The 26,377-nt window shown below is 36.1% G+C and overlaps 1 protein-coding gene across 5 annotated transcripts; it reads left to right on the top strand.

Moving 5' to 3' along the window:
- Positions 1-777: 777 nt before the first annotated feature.
- Positions 778-26,308, top strand: LOC128301199 (homeobox protein extradenticle). Of its 5 annotated transcripts, none has more exons than XM_053037558.1 (8): positions 778-862; positions 2,813-3,037; positions 14,314-14,611; positions 19,961-20,113; positions 20,230-20,410; positions 20,480-20,590; positions 21,265-21,412; positions 21,510-26,308. In XM_053037558.1, the coding sequence occupies exons 3-8, from the start codon at positions 14,359-14,361 to the stop codon at positions 21,789-21,791; spliced, it is 1,128 nt and encodes a 375-aa protein (XP_052893518.1). In that variant the 5' UTR covers positions 778-862; positions 2,813-3,037; positions 14,314-14,358; the 3' UTR covers positions 21,792-26,308. The 5 variants fall into 5 exon arrangements, with proteins under 5 accessions (XP_052893518.1, XP_052893520.1, XP_052893516.1 ...); XM_053037560.1 differs by lacking the exon at positions 778-862 and adding an exon at positions 1,256-1,507 and having other exon boundaries at positions 19,961-20,074; XM_053037556.1 differs by lacking the exon at positions 778-862 and adding an exon at positions 1,256-1,507.
- The last annotated feature ends 69 nt before the right edge of the window (positions 26,309-26,377 follow it).

Below are 26,377 nucleotides of genomic sequence, written 5' to 3'. Positions count from 1 at the left end.
AATAGAGGTAAAATGTTTCCGTTGAATCAATTTCTGAATAAATTGAGTACCGTGGGTTTGGCGATGTTTTCTTACATAAAAAGTATAGTTTTTTTTAAAGCAGAAACAAGTATAATATGAAATATTTTATCTATCTTACAATCTTTTCTATCTAAAATATCTTATATAAACATCTTGTTTGTTAACTAAATTTTATGCAATATTCCTTTTCCTCATTTCATAATTTGTTGCTTCTGTAATCGTGTGTAAGTGCGTCCCTCTGATGTGCTTTTTGCGGGCCAGAGAATGGTAATTGTCACTCGGTACCAAGTTTTGTTGGGCGGATCGACCTGAACCTACATGAAGCGGTACGAATTGACCCGTAGGAAATAGTAGGTTAAATGAGATTAAGAAAGCATAAGCTACTCCGACAACGAGCTCGAGCCTGAATCGGGTCGAAAGCAGGTTCAGTAGGTTCGACCTGAACACGCCGCACCCACTGGGTCGATTTGAACACAGACCTAGCGAATCCCTGGGTAGCATCCGATTACGATAGGCATACGACTCCGGGTCTGATCGTGAAATAAATAATATGATTCTCTCCCTCGCGAATGACAATATTCGAACACCAGAGCGTTGCATGGAATTCGTCTAGTACGGGAATCTTGGGAGATTTTGTTAATTTGTTTTTGTCACAATCTTTCGATCTTTTTAATATTGCTGTATTCTTTTTCTGAATGTTGGAATTTGTGGCACTGGACGAACTGATATATCGCTCCTGTATCACTAGCTGACTGCACCCACAACACAACACCAGGAACAACGGACTACGTGTAAACAGCGCGTATTGTGCTTTCCAAAAGTGTGCAGTGATTTTCAATCAGTAAATTGGAAAAGAATTAGTCATAAATAGGGATAAAACAATTTATTTATTATTGTTATGAAGAATGTAGTCACTGCCCTCTAGCCAAATTCTTCGTTAATCGTACAAACGAAAATTTGTGGAACTTCATTTCAATTCCCTTTGTTGCTCATTTGCACCGTCAACAAAGACATGCCATTTTGGAACTCCACCTCTAGGAAGATACATTACACCGCAAAACCTTACATGTGTATGTATGCAAACTGAAACCAGACTCGAATAGTCCATGACACAACGAGTTCTGGAAACGCACATACAAACACGCACACCTTGCCAAGTGACAACTATGGGTACGCATTTATAGAAACATTTGTTGATAGAGTAGTTGTGTGAGAAGGTATTTCGTTGAAAAGCTTCGGTGTGTTCAGTCATGTTGTTCGATAGCTGAAATGATATTGATGTGTATTTGCGTGTAAAATTTGGCTAAAGCAATGCAGTGTAGTGAAACCGGTGAAATAGTATGTTACCATCATAAAACACAAACGAATTCATCTTAATAAAGTTGAACAGTCGTGTTTGGAATAGGCGTTGGTTGTACAAGGTGTACGGTATACGAAAAAAGACGCCATCTTTAACAGATCCAACACAACAGAAAAAAACCTACAAGTAAGAGTATGCGTTAAATTATGAAGTGAAAGAGCAAACGATTGGGTACTTTGACATATCTTTCGAACGGGTAACCGAGAGGGCAATAGCCGCACATGAAAAAAGTGATGTTCTGAAGGCCTTCGTAGCATTGTGACGATATTAGTAAATACGGGTTGATGATACAAGGTGCACTATTGAAAAGATCTGTGACCGGGTCCGAATGGATAAAAAAGTTTTTTTTCTAATGAAGTGGTTCCAAAGCGTGTAATATGCACAAATACTCGTTTTCATGGTAAATCACGACCAAATTAATTGTTCAAAAAACAATCGCAGCAAGTCATTCGGAATCATCAGACCAGAAGCGAAAATGCGTTAAGAGGAAGCGGGTGCGAGTGTGCGCGCGTGTAAAAACCGATACTAGTGTGTGCTACACCGAGTGTGGTATGCTTACCCGGTAGTTCGTTCGAAATTTTGTTGGATGTGGTGTTTATGAAATGTGGTTAAACAAGTTGAATAATTTTACCACTATGTTAAAGTTCAGTGTTCCTCTAAAATAAGCATAAGAAAAGAAAAAGGGAAAACCTGCCATTGCAGGTTCGACAGATACTGGATAAATACAGTAAAATTCGACACCAGAACCATGTTTCTACAATGAATGAAATGAAGCAGTGTATAGCACATTATAGCTAGAAAAAGTGTGTATTTCATGCACAATAAAAATCGATACTATTTTGTATGTTGATCAAGGATTTTTTTTAATCTTTTGTAACCGGTACAAAGCAAAAAAAACACGCACACACTGTGCGGTGTAAACAAAATACTGTTGAATAATGATTATTTTACTCTTACGGAACATGCATTTAGCGTTGCTCTGTATCTTTTATCGATTGCTGCAAGAATAAGTAAAAACCGCACATCAATTTTGTGAAGCGCGTTGCTATGGAAACATTTGGCTGTTACCACTGGACTCTGTTTTGTTTTCATGTTTATTTGTTTCTAATTTATATGAATCTTTAACTTTTCCTTCGCAAATATCTACTCTTAAGTTACTAAATTTATTTTTGCAAAAATTAAACAAAATATGTAATTACCTATCTGGCAGTTTTTAGGATATAATTAATTTGCAAAGTAAACCTTACCGTCGGCAAATGATCACAACTAATAAATTAAATTCAATGATTTTTTTGTTTTTGTTACCAATGAATTGTGAAATATTCCTTTTGCAATAATCGAACACACCTTTCGTATAATTCCAATCTAAAGGAAATATAATTAATGTACGAAACGCTGATATCATTACCACCTTTCCATTATTACCTCCAGAACGAAGATTTATCTAAGCCGGAAAGTGTATACTCTGTGTGAAGTGAATGTGAAATTGTGTGCTGATCATTTAAATCTAGCACTGAATGCACAATTGTGTACTGTTGTTTGGTGGCTGCAATTGTTGAAACGTTTAAGGATACGATAATAATCTTCTGTATAAAGGCACGGATAATATTTGGCGTTGTCTGTCTGTTGAGTTGGAGTTAGATACTTGCTCAAGTGGTAAGTAACGTACGCTTTTGTGTTTTTTTCATGTCTTGTTTTGTTCATAAATAATGGGTATGAGGTATAGGTGTTCTTGGATTTAAAAAAAAAGTTAAATGAAGCTGTTGTTCGTTACATAAATTGCTCTCAAAATAGAACCCAAGTAGACCGAAAAGAAAATGTCATGCTTTTCCCGCCTACTGATAGTAGTTATTGTTCCAAAATACCAGTCAATGGCCCGTCAGTACATGTGGTGGGTATTCCGTTTCCTTTCCATTATACAGCCCGTTGCCTTTTCATGCTTGTCATACCAGTTTATGATACACGGACGGATGGTTGAATATGTAGATGTAGTGAGTCGATGAGGAGGATGCGTTGATGGTCATGGCATGGAAATAGGAGAAGAGGGTTTATAAATATTTTCCATTTTGCTTCGTTTCCTCGTTGTCATTCTAGAGTGAAGTAAAAAAGGGAGATGATGAAGAGGGCGCGCGCGCCCGCGCACTAGCCACACATTAGCCGTAGGAGATTCACTTTCTTCGAGTTGGTTCTTTGGCAGGCGACATTAAACCTCCCTGTACAGGAGGGTGGTTGAGAACAACTTTCGTAGGTGGTATTGTATTCGTATGCGTGTGTGTTTATGTGTGTGCGCGAACCAGAACGTTGAGGTTTGTTCAACCGATACAAAGATACAGCGTTCAAGAGCCATGATATGAACCAGTTTTAGGAGCGAACTCGAGCATAAACATACTCCTCTAAAGGCAATCTAGAATAAAAGCGGAAGATGTGTGAATCCGAACAGAAGATATACAAAACAGCGTCTCCGCAGTTGGTCGATGCCATGAAAAAATACCGGTTCGGTTCGGAGTTCGGTCGACGCGATTTCACAAGCGTCACCGAATCACCAGAAACATTTTCCCTCTTTTGTTTAGAAACGTCTGCCTTTTCCCAGAACACACAAGTATCAAGAATGCACACACAAATACCTATAGTAAAATGAACAACATTAACAGGCAAAAATCGGTCATTCGTACGAATACTCATGCTGTGTTTGAATTATTGTGCTTGTGTGATGTAATGTGCGTAATGTTTAGTAAAATTAGCTTTACCTTCAGCGCATATTGTATGTAAAGTATGTAAGGAGCTTGTTAAACTGTTGAAGTAACGCGACAAGCTAATGAAAAGTTAAGAGCTGTTGTGAAAACATTCAAATTTCCATGCTTTTTTTGGAATCGGGGAATCTTTTTAGAAAAACTGTGTAACAGAAATGTGGAAATTTTGATGCCAAATAATTTTATCTGTATGAAGTAAACGTTACTATTTGAGCAAGGCTTGCTTTACATTACATCGCACGTATGCGATTGTTCAAGCAACGCCTTGATGGCTTAATGCTCTGGACAGCGGCCGTAAATGATTTTTGATCGCCAAGTTCTATCAAGATTCTTTTCTTAAATACAAAAAACATTTACATGATTGTTAAATATCGTGGTGTTTTATAGCTTCAGAATGGTATGACGAATGGACTGGTCGAAAAATCGAGCGGAATGCAGCATCAACACAACAAATGAAATCTTGCCCTATCTCTGCTTGTAAACGATCGAGAATGCAGAAGTCAAATGAAGCAAGGCGAAACAGAAAATCTTAGCCGGTCGTCTATAGAGCGATAAGAGGTGGCTTTATTTCACGATGAGCGAGCGAACAAAATCGGGTTTATTCGAACCTGATCTCCGAACCAGGTTGGCATAATACTGAGCAACGGCACTGGGCAAAGGCAACCGTGTGAAGATCGCAGCATCCAATGAAAGTTAGGAACTGGCAAGGGGCGAGCTCGTGGTAAGATGGTTGTGTGCCCGGGAATGGTGTTCTCTATTCTCTCTTTGTCGGTTTGTCAGCCTATAATACAGCAAATGCTGGAATATATTTAAAAGCAAAAAAAAAATTCCACTGTTCCACACTTCCACAAAATCCAAGATTGAACGGCGGTGTGATGGTGGTGGTTGGAGACAGGCGGGAATTTTACGTTTTGTAGGAATGATCACATTGTGTGTTGAATTAACGCGAGTGTGTGTATACGTGTGTGTGTGTGTGTGTATTCCATACCCAACAGAGGGTCTCTTATAAAAGCGAACTGACAGCAAAATTGTCTTGCGCGCTTTTCATACCGTAATGCGGTGGGTGGGTGACTATACGTATGCGTCGAGTACACATGTGTGGTTAAATGGAATTACGGTTATGGAATGAAAAGACAAAAAAATCTCAGCTGTCGTTCCCCACTACCATTGCTGCTACAGACCAAGTACTTGTTCTTCCTTTTGTTCCTTCCTGCTGCAACCCGTGCCCTCCGACCGTGAATGCAAAATGGTCAAGAAAAAAAAGGCAACAAAAACTGCAAAAAAGCAGTATGCAATCATGCAGAGTAGGCAACCGCCGACAGGCTTATATTCGAAGACGGTGATAATCTCTGACTCTTCACAGTTTGCTTCGTTTGTTTTCTTCGCGTTTTCTGCTTTATTCGTCTCCATGCACGTTAAGGACAGCAAGAAGGAGACTCATTGGCAATGCACACGATTTACCTTGAATATTTCATGTCGAATTTTGTAAAAATCGTTCCAGCTAGCTAGACCGCATATCGCAAACTTGAAACTATATTTCGGCATCGGCTTGATGGTAGGAAATCTATTGTACTTTGTACTACTTTAGACAGGCTGTCGTTCTGTCTGGTCCATTGTCTTTGCATCTTGTCTCAATGTAGAATCGAAAGCACCAAATTCCAGTTGAGTTTCGATCGCTCACCTTCACAGCGTATAAGACCAGGAAACGAAACGAGCACAACTATATTATGTGATTGCACCTTATAACTGTAATCTCATTTGCAAATGTGATAAGACGAACTCTCAGTTCAATATTTGGTCGTTAGTTAAGTAACGATCGTTTTTTAATCGACTGAGTTTACCGCTATTTTTTACTTATTCAGAGCATCATACATCATAAATGCCTCAAAATAAAATATTAATAATTTACTGACTGTTAGTGATATGAATGATTCCGTATCTAATAATCGTCGTTTGTGCGGGAAATTTTATATTTTGTATGTAATGTAAGCCATACGATATTTTATGCTTATCAACAACTGGTATACCTAATGGGTATTAAGATGTTCCTCTTAACGAAACAAAATGTCTGGGGTCAGAAATGTCATTGTAGAAGGATTTGTATGGTTCTGCTCGAAACTTTTGATCAGCTGTTATGTTTAACGATCGTATGGCATCATACCATATCATCATAATAATAATATAATAATAATAATAGCTAACACAATAATAGCTAATATAACTTACTATTAATAGCTAATATGATGTTGATTTGTTATTCAAATTCTGATATTACTTTAGTAGATCTTCGATTACACGATTTACAGTTTTACCCATACATTCGTACTAATGTATGCTACACGTGTTCGATTCTTCAGCCAATATATTTCAATGAATTGCGCGCACCTGTCTTTCAGGTTCGTTTTTCCAGCAACTTTCCGATAGTATTAAAGAAAAACTTTCAACATGCCTACCAGCCTTAATAACCCCCCTTAATACAGCCCCGCTATTGATGAAATGTAGGAAGTTGGTGTACAGTTTTCCGGATTTTATTAATCATTCTAACTTGTTACACTAATCATGAATCGCACGGGGTTCCCGTATGGTGCCCAGAATGTTACAATGGATAGTGAGAACGCATGCCATATTTGCTGTTGTGTTCGGTCGGAACTATCGCGACGATTGTCTCTTGTTGTGCTCTGGCGGTGGGCAAAATATGAAAATTCAAATGTGTTTGTGCGCGCACATGTTTTCCCTACGCATATTTGCTTTCGTAGCGGTAGAAACTGCGTGCGTGCGTGCGTAAGTCCATGGATGGTGGTGTATCGTTTGTCCCATGGTGGTGCTATAGATTGACCCAAAGGTATGTGTTGTGTGCGTGTGCATGTATCGTACTCTCTCTCATCGTTTACAACGAAGAAATGCCAAGCGTGCCGTAAGACCGCGGTGTAGCAGGGGGTTGTGGGGCAAGAAATCGCAAGGTACTCATAAAATGCTCAATTTTATCGACAATAGCGGTACGATGTCATAAAGTAGCATATTTTATTTGTTTATGTTATTCCGGTCGCTTTGCTCATTTCCAGCAAGCAAGAGGAAAGAAAGGACGTTTTGGGCTAAAGTATGGAAATGTTACAAGAAGAGGAAAAAGGGAGACACGAAACTCGGTGTGTTTAGAAGGGATCGTTTGCATTTTCCCAACAGCAGGAAAGAGAAATGGCATTTGTGTGTTGGCACACCATCGTGTTCCTTGTTGCTTGTGGAAAAGCTGCTGCTGCTGCTGCTCTTTGTGTGTAGCAGTTAGGCAAATGAGTTTTAGAATACATCTAACCCATAGACGAAACACTGCTTTAATAATAATGGTGGCAAGACCCGTTTCTATGCGCGCTCTGGAGGATGTGTTTTAGCCTGCAGACCGGGCGGACCCAGTGGTGTATTTGGTAAGCTAATCTTTAGTTTGTTTTTTTTTACTTTTACTATAATATAACGTATAGTAATAGGATTGGAAACACAACCAAACAGAAAAATAGTTACCGAAGTCAAAAATCGATCATATAAACACGGGGATGGATATCGGTAAGGTACGAAACCAACACAAACCAAGCGTAAATTAAAGGTGGGACGAGTTAATAGAAAGTTATCTGGCCTGGAAATTACACTGATCGACCGACCGGGCCAACCTGCCTACCTGTCGCCTACCCATGCACAGCCATCCTGTGAAGTCAGATAGCAAAGATGGGAAACACACACACAACAGAAATGGCTGGTTAAGGGTGGAGATTCTCTATTCCAAAGGTCTATCGGTACGTTTTCTGCGGATACGGTAAGGCAAATGGACAAAAAAAGGTGCGTGTGTATGCTGCACCCTTTCTCCTTTACCTTCAACCCCCCTAGGTGGCACAAAGCGGGCGGTAGAGGCACAGGGGGTAATCCAATTTGTTCTGCAAACAAAACCATGTTTCAGTACTGTGTTGCTGCCCTTGCGAGTAGCGCTATAAGAACCATGTACCTGTCTTCTATTCGTATCTCTTGAGTTTGTTCGTATGTTTGCGCCAAAGTACGTACAGTCTTTTTGATAACGTTAGGAAATTGTTCCCGATGACTGTTTGTTGCAATAGGGGACATGGGGAAATTCACGCTAAATGGAGAAATACTCCATCATACGCGCAAAGTGGTAAGAATAAGGCCGAGGATCTTTAACCGTATACATATCCGACCAGCATATATTCCAAACGTAGTAGAATGCCGAAGGTCATCAGTTTGCTACATGCGATGAAAATATCGTTTTGGTATTGAGCCTCATGCCAGAAATCAAGAAAACGGGTCAGAAATTACAAGCACGACGTACCCCACGTACTATAAGTGATGCGACAATTAAAAAAACCCATCATGATTGATTCCTTGTCCGGGTATGCACGAACAATCCTCGGAATGCGAGAAAAGAGGATACAAGTCGATACAAGTGCGTGGCGGGTTTTTAATTTAAATGCCAAAAGTTTTCTTTTTTCGTTACTGTTTGCTAGGGGTGAGGATCTTTTCTTACCTACCTGTGGCTAATCTTGTGGTTTATTATGATGAAACAGAGATCTTCGGTTGATCGCAACGAATTACAGATTGTTTGATTTTGACAGGGCATTAACGTTAATCCTATAGTAAGATGCTCCTTTTCGGCCTTATTCCTTGCTGCTGGCAGAGGATTGGCTAAATGCGATATGAATTTCTCATGGCCCGGGTATGATACTAGAGAGATTTTAACTCAAACCGAGTCTGTGTTAATTACCTACTCTTGATCGGTTTGATCAGTTCGATGTAGTGATGGCACGCGGAACTAATAATCATAATGCTTGGTTTTGTGTTATGTACTTTTATTTGAAGTTGTAATTAAATTTTATACATAGTTCTATTCAGTAAAATATGTTAAAAACTAGTTATTTTATTTTTTATTGTTAATCAACAGCAAGGTGTAAAGCTCCGCTTGGCATCCGCTGGGTTCTCGTCGTGGTTTAGGACGGATGATCTACGCTATTATTAGTAGTAATAGTAGTAGTAGTAGTGGTAGTAGTACGGGAAGCCTCCGAGATACGCAGTTCCTCTTATACGTGGATTCGCGGTTAATTTGACAGCTGAGTTAGTTTATAGCACATAACCTAAGCAAAAAGGTTGAAAATATCTTCCTTTGTCATATTAAACAATTTTTTTCAACTCATTTTAATGTATTCTTTCCAAAAGTCGCCTGATTCGCTGAATAAATTAAGTCAGAGAAGGAAATCGGCTCGGCGACTTTGAAGCATAAACGAAATTGCACCAGAATTCGACTTACGCGGAAATTCGAGATACGCGGATATTTTCCGGATTATAGCGGTCCGCTATAATAGCGTATCTCGGTTACTGAACGTAGTAGTAGGTTCGCTTTTGCCTTCTGTTTGCTTTCTGTATGAAGTATATTTGAAGTATTTTTTAAATGAATTTTCTTTTAAATTTTTAAGTCTTTTATTTATTTTTGATCGATTGTTCAGACCTTGGATGTTCTTGAAAGATGAAAAAAGCAAAAGATTTTTCGTGAATGCAAGTTTGCTTCAAGAAGCAAACAAAACTTCGCACATCAAGGACTTATCATGCAAACTATGTTTTCATTAACAAAACTAAACATTGGTGTACATGTCAGGAATTGTATTAACTTGCAACCCATCTTCTCACTGTACTTCAACACAAAGGTTTTCCAGTGCAGATGTACCTTTAGCAAACTTAATCAAATTAAGAACAAAATTAACAACAAATCAGCGGTAAATATGAAGCGTTCCTTGAAAAATTTGCATCTTCATGTGCAAATGATTTACTTCGGTTGGGTAATGTGCAGCAGTTGTGGTTTTAAGTTGTCCACGAAAACTAATAGTTAGTGCTGTGGATCGCGTTGGGATGTCACACGTGCTCACCCACCCACACGATCATTACCGCAGTAAAGACCTAAAATTGGCGTAAAAACAATGCCGAATCGTTTTAATTCGTTGTATGTGTGTGTGTGTGTTCGGTGGTTAACATTTCCACTTCTAATTCATTTCGTTCAGCTCGTAGTTCCTTCCGCGTAGCCACAGTTGTGTAAACCCAGCCCAGAGAGTGGAGAATGGTGAGCACGCGTGTGCGATCGCGCCTTTTTTTGATATATGGTCCGGCCATCAATTACGCGTGCACAGGAGGCCGGCAAGCGGATTGTTGTGTATGATTATTATTCCATGGCCGGAGAATGCAGGACCGCCGCGCGCGCGTGCCTTTACAAATGATTCGTAAATGTGAGAAAGTTCGTCTAATTTTCGGAATTTTTGTCATTCTCTAATGCGTGTGTAATTATGCAATATTATCGAGACATAAAATCAATGAAGCCTAACACTGTGAATGACCGGAAGACGTTTTAAATAACAGCAACAGAGGCAGAAAGTGTACAGTTTACCGTTGTTAAAAAATAATGTAATCTTATTTTTGCGAGCAGTGCCTTTTGGTGTGGTTTGTTTAAACATAAATGTGCGCAAAATTTTAAATTCCGGTTCTTCAAACCGGTGTAAACTTGTTTTTTTTTCTGTTTCAAAATATTAGCAATTTTTTATGTATGGCTTCCCCAGTCAATTAACAATTTATTTAAAGTATGCATAAAACGTGTTTGTGAGACTTACTTAAAAGTGTGAATTATGAAACTATTTGTGGATAACTTATAAAAACTATCGAAACCCGTGTCGTAAATTGTAACTATTTTAAATTTATCACCGATAAAACTAATTAGATAATTAATAATGTAAATGTAGTGAAAAAACGTTTTCGTCATGCTGAAAATTACGGAAGTTAAAAAAACATTAAAAATAATTTTAGTGCATAGTGAAAGTGTATGAATACTTGCTTAAATGAATAAAATAGTTGCCGACGGGATTTTGGTCTATGCACACTCTAATGTGCTGGTCGTATGCATAATGCCGACAGTGTTTAAACTTTTTCCAACAACTAGAAATAGGTGATTTAAGTACATAAATGCATACGGCATGTGACCGATGTTTGGAAGCAACTTTGATATAATATAGGGGTTTTCGTGGTGGTTTAGTTTTGCCGTCGGCATTTTGGGTTGGCATATAATGCCCATGTTCGTTACGTGTCTTACAAACGAAATGAATTATCTGCACAAATTAAGATTCGGAACGGTAATGTAGTGTAGTGTGGTAGAAGTATCAAACCGTTTTAAATAATTTGAACGAAAGCATCGGTTTGCCTAATCAAATATTGATTGTCCCGGTGTAATGTTTGTTATTATTTCGCAAGTAACATCTTTGAAAAGTTTGTAGTTTTCCTTCCTTATTCGATTCCCATAAACAGTTATAATGATCCAGCGTGTGTCAGTTGATATGACGATAGAAGTGATAACTGTTTGAAGTTTTGTCCGTCGTTCCCTGGTGATACCGATTGACAACCACTGATCGCAAAGCAGGCGAGAGAAAATCGAGCAGATTTGTTTATAGGCATTGGTTTACGAGTCCATCATAGTTGTGTGAGAAGGATTTATGAATCACGATCGATGGCATGTGTTTGTGTGTATCTGTGGATATGCTGCGAATAGCACAACGAAATAGCAATTTATTGCACCCTGATTTGAGTTGTTCTATCATTACGTTTTTACAGCCGTGTTTTTATTACACGTTGCCATTATCCTATCATTTGTTTACACATTCAGACTACAGTGACTTGGAAGTAGATTACTGGGCTCATCAATTCTTCGCTTTCTCAATCCTACGAAAGGTGTGGTTAGTAATAGTTGTTTTAATACCGACATTTTTGTCTTATTTTTCATGTTAATTTTTTTAATATGTACGTATACATCTCTTTTTGTTTGTTTATTTTTGGCAACAGTTGTGCGCAAGTTTTGCATTATGGTAATTGAAATTTCAAGAAATGGCAATGAAACAACGACAATATACGATTAAACAGAAATTTAAAAATCGTAATAAATCGCTTACTGCCAGTAATCGGATCGATTGAATTGTCACGGACAATCATTCACCATTTTGCACCACTATCTGTCCAATAACGATGTAGCCTCATACACATTCCTGTGTTTAGCGAAGATGTTCTTCCTGTTCAAATTGTGCGTGTATCAAATAAAGTGACAAAACTTTTCATTCCAAACTGATAAGAAGATTGATAAACATTTTCAGTTTTGAGTGACTATTTGTTTGTGCTCTACACGCGGGTGTAACGCAATAGTGTGATCAAGTTTTATTTGTACTGATAACATCAGGTGATTGACAGCACGTGAGAAAAGTGTGCGTGATTGTGTGTACTCAATTAACGATAGTTGAAAAAACGCCGAATGTATTGAATCACCCAGCTAGGAAAAATTGGCCAACAACAATTAATTTTTCTTTTGTTTTCCTGTGCTCACATATTTAAATCGATCCTTTATACTTTATTCAACTAACTTAGACAACAGTTTGACGAATAAGAAAATCATATAAACATCTCCATGCTATGAATACTGCTTATTAAAGTTATGAAGTTCTATTTATCGATTTATTTGTCAAAATAAACTGAAATTAACTTTTAACTTGCACACGAGTAATAGCAATTAAGGCGTAATATAAAATTGTATTTATTACAAAATGATGTGCACGTGTCAGAAGAACTAAGGCATGTTTATATAAGACCATATCGTGTCTTAATCATTTCCCTATAACATTATTTCAGACTAGTACAATTCTACTGGTAAAAACTAATGTGTATCTGGAAGGTTAATTGTTCATTACTAAGTCGAACTACCTAAGACTTCAAATAGTGTTACTTATAATCTTACTTCCGAGGAACAAAGCTTATTTAAGTACGCTCAACAAGTTTACAATGTAAAAACTCGATTCGCAAACGCATCCCGAAATTGACCGAATTGTATGCAATATCCGTGCTTTAACTATTCTCAAGAAGATCGTATGCTGCATTGCAACAGTTGGCCAGGTGAAGGTGAAACCATTCTTGATTGATAGTGTAATTGCATTTAGCATTGATAATGAACGCATTCGTTATACCTATGTTCTTATCTGATTGTTATAATCTGTAGTGCAACGCACGAAACGAAAATCTTGCAGGCTTCTGAACTGCAGGCTTCTTTGGCTACTGTGGCTGCAGGTTGCAACATGCTGCTCATGGTCGTTGTTCACCTTTTCCTTCTCCGGTCGTGTTTTTCTGTTTCGAATATGAAAATTAACAACACGCTTGCGGCGTTTGGAAAGTCCGTACTTCGGAAGCGTAAAGCGTAGAAGCTCAGAAGATTGCAAAAGATCGGATAAAGCGTGTAAATGATGATTATGATGACAAACTGCATCGAGTAATGATCACTGTTCTTCTCACTGCATTGTAGAGAGGTTCACGAAAAAGGAATTCTACAAATCGGAATCGAAAAGTTTGAAATATTTTAACAATTTATTTATTCCTGCAATTTTGTATGATTTTGTATTTTTTTATTGTTTTTTTTTCTTTTTAATTTATTGTTTATTAAAAACGATAATTAACTAGTTAACACATACGGTCTATATGTTCATATTGTATCAACTAAAGACACGCTTATTGAACAAGCAGATTTTTTTCCAGAACATTTTATATGTGTCTTCAATCTTCTGTTTAACAAGTTATTGGTTATTCTTAAAAAAATACTTCGAAGACATTCTCATTTCTTAAGGTGTGTCACAATAAATCTTATATATGTTAAATATGACTTATTATGTAGAAGCTGAATGTTGACGCTTCAAAGTTCTTGATGAAAAAGAAATATATAAAAGATTTGTGCCTTTGGTTCGTTACTGTCTAAGATGGTTTATTACAAATTGGTTCTTTTGTGTTGTGAAGAGGTGCAACTGATCCATTTACAATCATATTTGCAAAAATTCAAAAACAATTTCATCATTACACTTTTGAATTTGTAATGATGGCCAGTACATAAATGGATTCGAGTTTTAAACCATTGTAACCTGTTTAACTTTTTCAAAACGGCATTTTCAGGTGTTAAGGCATTTTAAACGATTTAGTGCCCGAGATTAATTACGAAAATTCTAACAATTTTTGCGATCCGTTTGCCGTTAATTCGTAACCTTTAAATCACAATTATATAATGAAAAACCTTAGAAATGTATCTACCAGTGTGTCTAAAGAGTAAATCATATTTATGTTTGCATTTTCCCATTTCAGACACGGTTACTGTTGCGCTAAGACTCTGTCACGATTATCATCCCAATGGAAGATCCAAACCGAATGATGGGAGGCCACGGTGGCTTAATGCCACCGAATTATGGTATGCCGACGAACGATGGTCAAGCAGGAGTGGACAATGATCCTCGCAAACAAGATATCGGCGAAATTTTACAGCAAATCATGAACATCACCGACCAATCGCTGGACGAAGCACAGGCCCGCAAACACACATTGAACTGCCACAGGATGAAACCGGTTTTATTTGCTGTGTTGTGTGAAATCAAAGAAAAAACAGGTTGGTGGTTTAAAGTATACACATCTGCATGGTTCTAGCATAGTATGGACGAGCATTAAGGTTAGACATAAGCAAGGATGGCAAACGTTATTTAACACCTAACTTTTTTATGACAAATGTGAAATATAATGTGAAAATGTATATATATTCACATTAGTTGTTAGTAATTTGCGTTAAGTGTAAAATATTCGTAAAAATTGTCCACTTTTACTTACAAATAGTTTGTGGTTCTTTTTTTCAAGTCTGATTCCGGTTTAAATAGATAGAATAAGTTAATGGGATGGTTGTTCATCCATCGACTGCTTTCATTGAGATTTGATACACATATATTACATTTGCATATATTTTAATGGACTATTCGGTGCATGTTTGACACATTCCTTGCATGTGGGAACCGATAAATATATTTTTTTTTATTTATGTCTGGAAACACTAAACAGAATCTTAATCGGATGTTCAATTTGAAAGGCTTTTATGTAATTTTTAAATTGGGTACCAATTTTGTCTGTTTGTACAAATGGTTTCCCTTTTTTATATACCTCTAATTCAACATCATTCAAGGCGTCCCAAATGCCCCGAAATTTTTGACCGAAGCTTGCAGCAGGGGCACAGCGTTTTTGTTTATCTTCACACGTGGCATGCATTTCAGATCGCTTACTAAATTTACACTCTCCTTTCGTCTTTTGCCTTCATTCTATTTACGGATGCAGTTTGTTGATTAAATGCATCGATGTGAAGCAGGGAATGGTTGTGTTGTATGTAATCATATTTGTTTTATTTACACTAGCGCCTCTTTCGGACGTATATGAGGTGTTGGCAGATGGCAAATAGATGTCGAACATTATGGTTTCCGTATGAATAGCATCCTCAAATACCTAGACACATCTCATTGCAATCTCTTTCTTCGGTTCACTTAAAAGTTGGTTTCACATTGAAGTTTTGCATAGTTGATTTAGTAACACTAAATTTTATGCAATCATTGTTTTTTTAAACAAACATTTTTATTTAGTAGATTTATTTAGTAGAACAAATTTATTTAGTAGAAAAGATATATAAGTTCTCATTTATATGGTAAATTTTAAATAAAACATTTCATGAAAAAATGTTGTATATTAAACATGTTTAATCTATGATACAAATAAGCTTTTAAGAAACGATGAACATAATTTTGTTTAGTTACTGCATTAATATTACAAATAACTTGCATGGTCTTTATTAACTCTGTCTAGGTTTGATGTATTGTTTTGCCTCATATTCAAGATATCTAGCAAACATTTTAATAAACAACTGCAAATTTTATGTAATATTCATTTATGATTTCGTTAAACCAATTCATTTTAACTTTAAACAGATTTTAAGGTCCGGTCGGTCCTTCGATTTAATTGTTACCGTTAAATGCATTCCTTTCTTTCCCAGTTGTACCCGTTTAGAGTGTTTTACATACTAAAGAGATTTTAGAAAAACTGTAAATTCGTTATTACTCAGTTGATAAAACAAACAAATTTTTCAGTCGTTTTCCACATACATTATACTTCTCTTTCCTTTACCATTTACCGTCTCGTTACTTTCAATTGTTTGTGTTTCTTTTGTTGTTTGATCATCTCTTCAGTATAATTGCCTTTCGTTACAGTTCATTACGGAAATATTACAGATATTACGATATCAGCCTATATGGCTCATAGGTTGCTCACTCCCATTTATCTCGCAACTCACATTCACGCTGAATCATGAGTGAGATGAAATTAACGCATGAGATGAGCGCACGCACCTTCTTCTGCATTACCGAAAAGATCCATCGTCAGATTGGTGTTATTACGATGAAGCATTAATATAAATCGCTATTTCAAGTATTTTCTAAACAACATTACGTACAATAAATCTGGTGCAGCTCAGGTTTTTGCGCAATTCACATATTTTCATTGAAATTTGTAAAATAGACCTTGTTTGCATTTACTTTTGTTCAAATGCACGACAAGCATGACCAATTGGTTAGGGTTTTTTTTATAAAAATGTTCAAAATTAAAGGATATTAAAATGTTATGCAACATTGTACCTATAAAATAATTTGTGTGCCTTTGTTTTCCATTTTTAGCAACACAGACTTGAGCGAAAATGGTGGAAACATAACAAAAATGGGCAATCGAATAAGAGTAGCAAGCTTTAGAATGGAAAACCATCGACCGAAAATGTAGAAGCAAAAATAAGTAAACTGTCATTCCGTTTTCGACTTCACCGGATAAAAGGCTTCATTTTCTTTCTGGCTTCCCCGTTTTCCATTGAACAACACGCGGCCAATGCCAACGCGTTAGAAGAGTGTAATAGGAGCAAGAAGAATGCAAAGTGAGGGTGAATTGTATAAAAGTTTTCTCATGTTGTATGCCGTTGAATTATTCTCGGCAGTCTGCTATCATCATCCCAGTCTAGCTACCCCGCAAGAATGTATCGTCAAACATTCTCCGTTTACGCTTTTTTGTTTATGCCATACCTAAAATGCCAGTTGCGTGTATACGGCTGTCCGATAGAGAAAGCTAGAGACAATGAAGCGAGAGTAAGAAAAGGATACAATAGTAGAAACAACGAGATCAACCAACAACGGGTGGAAATGATATCTGGAAGGAGAAATGCTAAGAGAGCGCTTTTCTTAAGCTGTAGGATGTGCACGTTTCCATCTATCCTGAGGGACTTTCGTTATCGATTTTCTTTCTTACTTGTCACAGTGTTACGTTAATATGTGTATTTTTATGTCACGTACTTTTTTGGTAAATCGAAAGGAAATAGTTGTGTTACGGAATTGTTACAGGAAGTAGAATGAAAATAATTACTGAATTTTCGCGTGTTACGAAACGCACTCTGGCAATTTTCTTGTTTTAGCTTCTCTGGATGATAAGATGAGGATTCGTCTGTTATAGAAGGAATAATTTAATTTTAAAAAGGTACAACTTCGTGAAAAACGTTTTCATGAATGAATCGCCAACCTGCGCAAAAATTGATGTGCTAGTCATCATTCTGCGCACGTGATTGTTCTTCAAGATTGGTATTTTATTTCTTTCATTTTGTGCACGCTTAATTTTTTTTTATAATTCACGCTCGCCGTGAAAATTATCGAATCTCGATAGTTTTGTTCCCAATGCAAAGTTTGGTAATGCAGGTTAAAATGAATTTTGAGGCACATTTTGCCTAACGAGTTTTTTTTCATTTGTAAAAATATAATCTTTAACATGTTTGTTTAACACATTTGAGGTGAATAAGATTTTCGAAGTTTGTGGAAAAATTGCAATCACAAATAATTAACGAAAAAAACAACTCTGCGTCCAAACACTTTATTGGTTCATTTACCGAGTCGTTTATTCATTAGCATTAATTTGAATATTTCTTTTAGCGCAACACAAAGACACGAACATTTCCTTTAATGTTCCCTTCTTTCACGGAACCCTGTCCTGTGCATTATTGTGTTCCGTGGGTTATACCCTTCTGCCGTTACTTATTCTGCTTCATTGCTATGCTTGGTTGATTGTCAGAGGAACTTTAAGCTAAGTTCTAATCCTTGACATTCGTGTTTTTTTTAATTGTTCTACTATCTCTAGCCTACAATCAGCTACAATTTTCCAAATGTCCAAACTTAACAGCAGATTTAAATAGTTTAAAAAATTAGGAAATTTGTGAAAACAAGATAAGTTTTAGATTCCATTGCGGATTAAACTCAATGACAGGAATTATTTAAAAGATGTATTCACATGAACTCGATAGAATTTTAAATTTTATTACATTTATAACGGCTCTTGCCGTATTATCACCCATATATTGACTGCCGACAGTACTTCTCAAGACATTTCTTTCTTATTTTTGCCTTATCCCCCTCGCATACACTCGATTGACATTAGTACAGAAAGTATTTTCTAAACATAATCAGAATAAACTTGGTATATTTATGTACTTAAATGCATACACAGTTAAATGCACAAACAAAAACAAATAAATAACATGATGGTAATAAGAACTGTTTATGTTTTAGTATCAGAGCTGTGTTCTTGATTTGGGAAATGGTAGCATTAAAGACTATACAACCATATGTTACAAACATCTTTAATTATTTATGTCTTGTGTTGGTTTCGCATTATTTTTCATTTAAGCAGTGTGTTGTGTCCATATACTTTCAGACACTAAATCTTCAAGGGTCTGTAAAATAAAATGAACCTACACTGCTTGTGGTCCTACTTTTATTACATGATTTATCAAATGTTGTGCTTTGATATACAACATCTTAACATCATCTTAAGGTTTCATCATGTAGATTAATTTGAGCCAGACCGGCAGCTGTATGTTTCATCTTACATGGTTCTGTTTTGGGGTTACTAGTTCAACTGGTTGTTCTGTTTGATTTTCTTTATCCGATCGTTGAACACAGTGTTCAAAAGGTTTATATATTTTTAATAATAGTTCTATACAGTTTACATAATGTATCGCGATGCATCATATTGTAATTGACATATTATATTGGATGCATATATTGTTATACGAATGTGAAGAATGTAACTAAACGAACTGTGCAGGAGTTATGAAAACGATATGATCCTATGATTTTGAGGTATTTTTTGTTTGCCAAACTTACCATACTATACTTACAAAAAATCTGCAGTTTGATGTCCGTACAAGTCCGTTTGGAAATTATTGTGTGAACGATCTTCTTTACTGGATCGTAAAAGTGAGATCTAGAATCTGAAATGTTACCGCCTCTTTCTGTTTGCTTATCGTACAATGTTTATTTGTGAAGTGGGCGTGGTTTAAGTAAATTAACGAAAAATAATGATTTTATCTATTAAAAAACAAAATACAATTGTGTGATGTGTTATTTATGTAACAGAAATATGGCTCGACAGAAATATCTAAGGATATTTTTCAATAACTGTAATTTTGTAATTGATAGTAATTGTTGTAATTATTAAACGAAATATAAATCAGTAATTAGTAAATATTATTGTATACTTGGAGATTTCGTAGTTAAATCTTCGTTGAATGTTTTAACTATTATTTATATGTGAAAATACTTTAATAGTACGGATGTGATCAATTGAACGTTAACTTTATATTTATTTATTTTATTTTATTTACTTAATTCCATTATGACAGCCGAATTTTAAATTTGGTTGTTTTTTGTTTTTAACTTTCAACAATATAATTCTCATTTTGGTAGTAAATCTTACTTCATTTTTAGAAAACTACTAAAATATTTTGTATTTTTCCACATTTTTAAGTTTCACTATTTGCTTGAAGTAGTTACTAACAGTTGAGTCACGTTGAATTTAGTAGTTTAACTAACCACGTACTGTTTTCTGACTTTTCTATTTTCAGTTCTATCACTGCGAAACACTCAGGAAGAAGAGCCTCCAGATCCGCAGTTGATGCGTTTGGACAACATGTTGATTGCCGAAGGTGTTGCGGGTCCGGAAAAGGGCGGTGGTGCAGGTGCGGATAGTGCCGCGGCAGCAATGGCCGCTGCCAACGGTAAGCCAAATATGCAGAACAGGCGGTTGTTATTAATTGATGTTTTTTTCTTCTTTTTTTCGTTTTCTTCTCGTTTCCGCTTAAAATGACAATTTCCATTAAAAATCGCAACACAGATTTTCTGTCGCAATCTGATTTAACCGGTGGTCAAGATAATGCCATCGAGCACTCAGACTATCGAGCAAAGCTGGCACAGATTCGCCAGATTTATCACCAGGAGTTGGAAAAATATGAACAAGCCTGCAGCGAATTTACCACGCACGTCATGAACTTACTACGAGAGCAAAGTCGTACAAGGTAGGGCAGTAATGCGAATATAATGTAACATTATATTTCTAGCCTCACGCTATTGCACCTCCATTGCAGGCCTATTACTCCAAAAGAAATTGAACGAATGGTGCAAATCATCCATCGTAAATTCAGCTCCATCCAGATGCAGCTCAAGCAATCAACCTGTGAAGCCGTAATGATCCTGCGGTAAGCTTTCAGTATCACGTTTTGATTTTTATACACTTACACTTTGGCAATGGTATTTAGAACCCGTTTGCAATATTTATGAATCGGGAGATTGATAATAGGCATACAAAGCTATACATACACATGACTCCATTCATCGCATATTGCATGACTCCATCGTCAATAAGTCGGTCCGTTATCAAATCAGTCAATAAAATGCAAACAAATCAATGGATCTCTTGGCTTGTTTAGATTCGGTTGGGCGATACACTAAACATACCGTGGGTAGTCAGCGTGGAATAAAAATCTATAAAGCTCACAGATAACAAATGGTCTTTCTGATGTCACTCAAACAAACTGACCAACTCCTCTTCGTTTTCCATGTCTTATCAGACACGAAAAAGGCTAATGATTGATTCGATTTACATTTAATGTGGAACTAACAATATATGTGTTGAATATGTTCCAAACTCATTAACACATTTCATTTAGTGAACATTGATGCTAATATACATTTGTGGTTTAAGAAAATATATCATTAAGATATACCTCAATTGTATGTAGGAATGTTAGAAGTACATTACTATTAAAGTTACATTAAAGAAATTTACGGGAATATGTTAGTAGTACCAAAAAAGAACACATTGATTGTATACATATTGCTTAACATAACCAAACTATTTATTTTGTTTTAGTTCCCGATTCCTGGATGCTCGAAGAAAGAGACGTAATTTCAGTAAGCAGGCTTCTGAAATTCTTAACGAGTACTTCTATAGCCACCTTAGTAATCCTTACCCGTCAGAAGAAGCGAAGGAAGAGCTAGCTAGGAAATGTGGTATCACGGTATGTAAAAATGCGAAAATACAGCGCGTTGCGTGTGGTGATAGACAGCGCACAGTGTTGTTTTGTGAGTTAATCAAATATACATGATTTTTTAAAGGTTTCCCAAGTGTCGAACTGGTTCGGAAATAAACGTATTCGCTACAAAAAGAACATCGGTAAAGCGCAGGAGGAGGCAAACCTGTACGCTGCTAAGAAGGCAGCCGGTGCATCACCGTACTCAATGGGCGGGCCACCAAGTGGTGCCGCCACACCGATGATGTCTCCCGCCCCTGCCCAAGATTCAATGGGATATTCGCTCGGGTCTGGCGGTTACGATCAGCAGCAACCATACGACGGCAGTATGGGATATGATCAGTTACATCAGGATCTCAGTCCTTGAATTGCAGCTATAAAAAACACACTAGAGGAAAGGGTTCCGTAATTCCGAACGCCAACGCCAACGTTTGTGGCATTAATAACGAGAGCAATTTTTTTCTGTTTCAAAATTCATACAATGTTGTTTTGCAACAGTTTTCACTATAAATATAATGCAACTACTACAACTATGACAGCCACCGAGTCACAGAAGAAATGTGCACATACTTCAGATAAGATGTGCTAACAATGTGAGAAAGCGTTAAAGTCTAATTTTACTTCCAACAATCAAACACATCACACTTAAAAATAGCAAGAAGTATACGGATAGATTGCATTCGATAGACTTTAATAGTAAAATAAAGTGAGTAGTTGTGCAGAACATTTTGGTTTCTGCCAAGCTGCTAATAGCTATTCAACAACTGAATTAAGCGTGCGAATGTGTGGAAAGGAGTTGGCTACATTTTGCAAATCTCCTTGCAATAGTGTAAGTCAATACGAACTAGGTAAAGCAACATTGCGTAAAAGTACGGAAGTAAAAGAGTGTGCCAGTAGGTTCCTGCAAGGTTCACAATCTCAAAATCCAGAAAATCCCCATACAACTGAAGTTTAGATTTTTTTTAATCTAGAGAAAGCTATCATGAAATTCAGAAATACTTTAATTTCATGACATTCTCAAACCCCGATAAGTAGTGGATGCGTTTACGAATTGCCAATAAGTTTAGTTTTGCTTGAATGTAAAATTCATCTATTGTTTTAACTGTTCAGAGATTACTTTTGATTCATAGCACGGCAATGTTCTTGTGTTACACATTATAAACAATTGAATGTGTGCGTTTTACATATTTGTTTGCTGCGTGAAGTTATGCAAAATGAATTGTTATGAAAATTCCATTTTTAAATGATTTTGTTACATTTGGTCAAAATCCCTATTTGGTCGTTCACAATAGTAGAATAATAAGGAAGAGAAATTTTCGTTCAGCATATATGATCAGCGTGTCATGTAGGATCGTTTCATTTTTATTGAATCTCATAAATTAAGCAACTTTTACCATTCATCACATTTTATTACACATCACATCCTTTACAAAATGGTTAAAAATAATATCCTTTTTTCCATAAGCAATATTCAGTTTTTGAAGGTGATTAGTGTGATTTTTTATTTGTCCAAAAGAAGTTTTTCGGATAAAAGTGGATGAAACGAAGATTAGTATTGAATACTGCCAGTGAGAGTTTGTGAAAAAGGCGGCATATTTTTTCTGGTATAATTCATGCGCATTGTTTATAAACAAACAAACAAACAAAACATAAATAGAATCCCAAGAAAATTGGAATCGTAGGTAAAGCTGGAAAACAAAACTACTGTGTATACCATTAGTTGATAGGATTACATAAGAAGAATGATAGCAAGAGCAGAAAAATAATGAAAGCAGCATGAATGGACCGCATGAAGAAAAAGAAAACCATAATACTTTGAACAAGTACGTACGAAAGATGAATATCTTATGAACCTGACACTAAAATACATCAACACAATAATTGTGACTACATCGAAGTTGGAATGTAAAAGATGAGAAAAAAAGTATCTCATAAAATAAACAAAAACACGAAAAACGAAACTAACATGGAACGGTAGCACGCGCGGAATTCGGCCAAACTGTGGAAAAGTTATACATTAAAAAGTATATATATAAATATATATATATTTATTAGTATTTCATTTTAGGGAATATTCGACGATTTGAACGATTAAGGTCATCATGCATGTGCATTATTTTAGCAGAAATTTGCTTATTTCTTATAAAAAGTTAAAGCAAAACGCGAACGATTCGTCGTCGCAGTAGAGCATTAATGGAGTGATAAAACACTCGCGGAGGAGGACGGATGAGTGCATGTGTAAGCTGTAGTTTTTGGGAGAAGTTTGATCTCCTGATCAGCTGAATTGTGACTACCATCAAACTACAAACGGCAAGTACACGCTAACTCTCTAGCGCGAGTTGTCGGCACCGGTTGCAATGTTTGCGGTGCAAAAACATTCAAATTATATACGTAATTAAAAAGTAATAAATAGTAAAAAAAATCCCCCATATAGACTACCACTCACCAATCTGTGTGGCCAATATCTGCTACAGCGGGGGAAAAGAATCGTTGAGGATCATTTGTGTCTGGAATCAGAAAACCTTTAATAGACACAGAAATCATTTTCTTTTCGTTTCTTTTTTTCCTATTTTCGTCACGGTACAGTTTGTTGCATTTTTTAACTGTATAAGATAAATTCTTATTGCACGAAGTTCGATGATGTTTTGTTGCAATAAACATTCTGGAACGTGTGCGCGTCGTTTTGTTTGTTTGTTTAATTTTGCCATTTATAGTAAGTTCTGTTTGCTTTGTCTGCTACAGGTCATTACAAAACGTGTTTGGTGAATAATTTGTATGATTTTAAATTAATTATTTTCCACTTATCTGAGTTGTATGAGAACAGTTATTTGTTTTGACGTTTGGGTAATTCTTTTACTCTACTGAACACTTTCGAACAACACACATTCAACTTTAATTTGAGATCATATTTCTCTGAAGCCCATCCAGTTGATACGAGGCATATTACCAAAGTATACAGTGAAAAAACAATAAGTTTATATGTGAAATAGGTTGCATTATTTTTTTCCATCTCTCTCACCTTCTATTGTATGAATCAGTTAAATTAGTCAGTGGCAAATGGAGAGTTTATAATTATTAAACATTGGTTATAACTGCTATATGTACAAGGCCTCTGGTTAAGAAAAAAGAACACAAACATAAACCCACACACAAAATAACAACAACAAAAAAACGTCTGAAACGTCAACGACAATATACGTATGGATTGTGTATCTAAATGCAAATCTTCTAGAAATACTCAGTGAAAATGAAATATGGCAGCACACGTAAGATAACGATACTTAAAATGCAAGTGGAGGTGTGTTGGGTCGTCGCTTATATGCAGAAATGCAAACAAAGAGAAGCAAACAAATCATTTGTATACGAATTATTAAGGAAGTAATTTAAAAGAAACTACTCATCACACACTACAAATTATACCGACACCTTTGTGAATAGTGAAAAAGTCTCTGTGCAGTGTAGTAGAGAAGGGCAAACAAAAACACACAACAATGAAGAAGCTTACCGAATGAATTGAATTGATGTAGAACTTATTCAAATTTATTTTCTATTACGACGACGATAATGATGTTGCACAGTCGTTCAAAAGTACACACGTACGAAGCAAAAGATGTACATTTCTTCACTCAGAACGTACTGTTAAATGACAACAATAATTGTATTGTCTGTTGAAATGTCTCAACACGATAGCAAATTATACTAAACATGTACAAAAACAAACAAACAAAATAACAAAGCACAAAACGTTCGTCGTGTGTTTTAATGGGTTTTGTTCTGAGTGCTTAACTTAATCGCCATTGCAGCAGCAAACATGGTTTGAACATGGTTAGTTAACGTTTTTTTTTCGTTTGAAAGAATTTAAAAGGCTTAAACAAAGAAAAACCTTTTTCTCAGCAAAACAGTGCTTAGAACAAAAACAAAATACATTAGAAACAAAACAGCAAGCATAAAACTAATATATGAAGCGTGGATAAAACTGGAAATCTAAGACTCCCTCAGGTATACGAAAACAGCCCGGCAGCGTTACGATGGTGAACACTGTAAATTCACGTTGTGTCAACTTTGAATGGAATTTTCAATTGGATCGAATAGATTGGAAATTCTGAAACACCTTTGTTTTTCATCACATGAAGTTGTAAAGTTATTTTGTTTCCCAGCGGTATTAGCAGAGGGCGAGCTGAGTAGAATTCACATTCTTTGGGTTTTCACTATTACAAAACGGTCTTCGTAACCAATTTAAACCGACTCGGCATGTAGATGATGTTCATTCTGAACAACAGAAACATCAAAATGTATTTTACACTTTTTCTCGTAGAAAAAGAGGATGCATTTTTTTGCTGGATTCAAAATAGCGACCGAAAAAAACAACACATCCAGTTTATAGTTTGAATTTTTCTTTCGAATTTCGTTCTGTCCATCTAATTTTCATAAAATATAAAACATTTATTGTAATTACTGTAGTGTTCATACGCGAAACAGTGTCTCTAAGAATGAGTGTGCGTGTATCTGCACAGAGCAATGAAGGTGCGGTGCATTTATGGAAAAAGCGTGTGCGTGTGTGAGGAAGAGAGAGAGAGAGAGAGAGAGAGAGAGAGAGAGAGAGAGAGAGAGAGAGAAGAAACGGATTTCTCCTCACCTCCCTAATTAATAGAACCTTTAAAGAATTATTAAGCAAACAAACAAAAACCTACGAACGCGAAGCAGCACGTAAGAAAAAGAGCACACAACTAAAAAAACGAACAAGTGGGAGTAAGAAACGAAAGCATGTATACGAAAACGATTTAAAAATCTATCTATTAAATTAAAACTTTTATGTGTACTTAATTATAATGCTACAGAATAATAAAACAGAAAAAGGAACAGAATGATATACTAGAAATAGCATTAATGTATGTACGTGTCAGAACAAGTGGATTAAAAGGATGACGACGATTACGCTATCATCAATAGATC

This window comes from Anopheles moucheti, chromosome 3 (genome assembly GCF_943734755.1).
Source record: "Anopheles moucheti chromosome 3, idAnoMoucSN_F20_07, whole genome shotgun sequence".
Classification (NCBI taxonomy): domain Eukaryota; kingdom Metazoa; phylum Arthropoda; class Insecta; order Diptera; family Culicidae; genus Anopheles; species Anopheles moucheti.
This window is presented reverse-complemented; position numbering and strand designations above follow the sequence as displayed.

Excerpts from the sequence above, each read along its gene's own strand:
- LOC128301199 (XM_053037558.1), top strand. The coding sequence starts at position 14,359 with ATGGAAGATCCAAACCGAATGATGGGAGGCCACGGTGGCTTAATGCCA. Across the intron at positions 20,114-20,229 it reads AGCAATGGCCGCTGCCAACG|ATTTTCTGTCGCAATCTGAT; the intron begins GTAAGCCAAATA and ends ATCGCAACACAG. Across the intron at positions 20,411-20,479 it reads CGAGAGCAAAGTCGTACAAG|GCCTATTACTCCAAAAGAAA; the intron begins GTAGGGCAGTAA and ends CCTCCATTGCAG.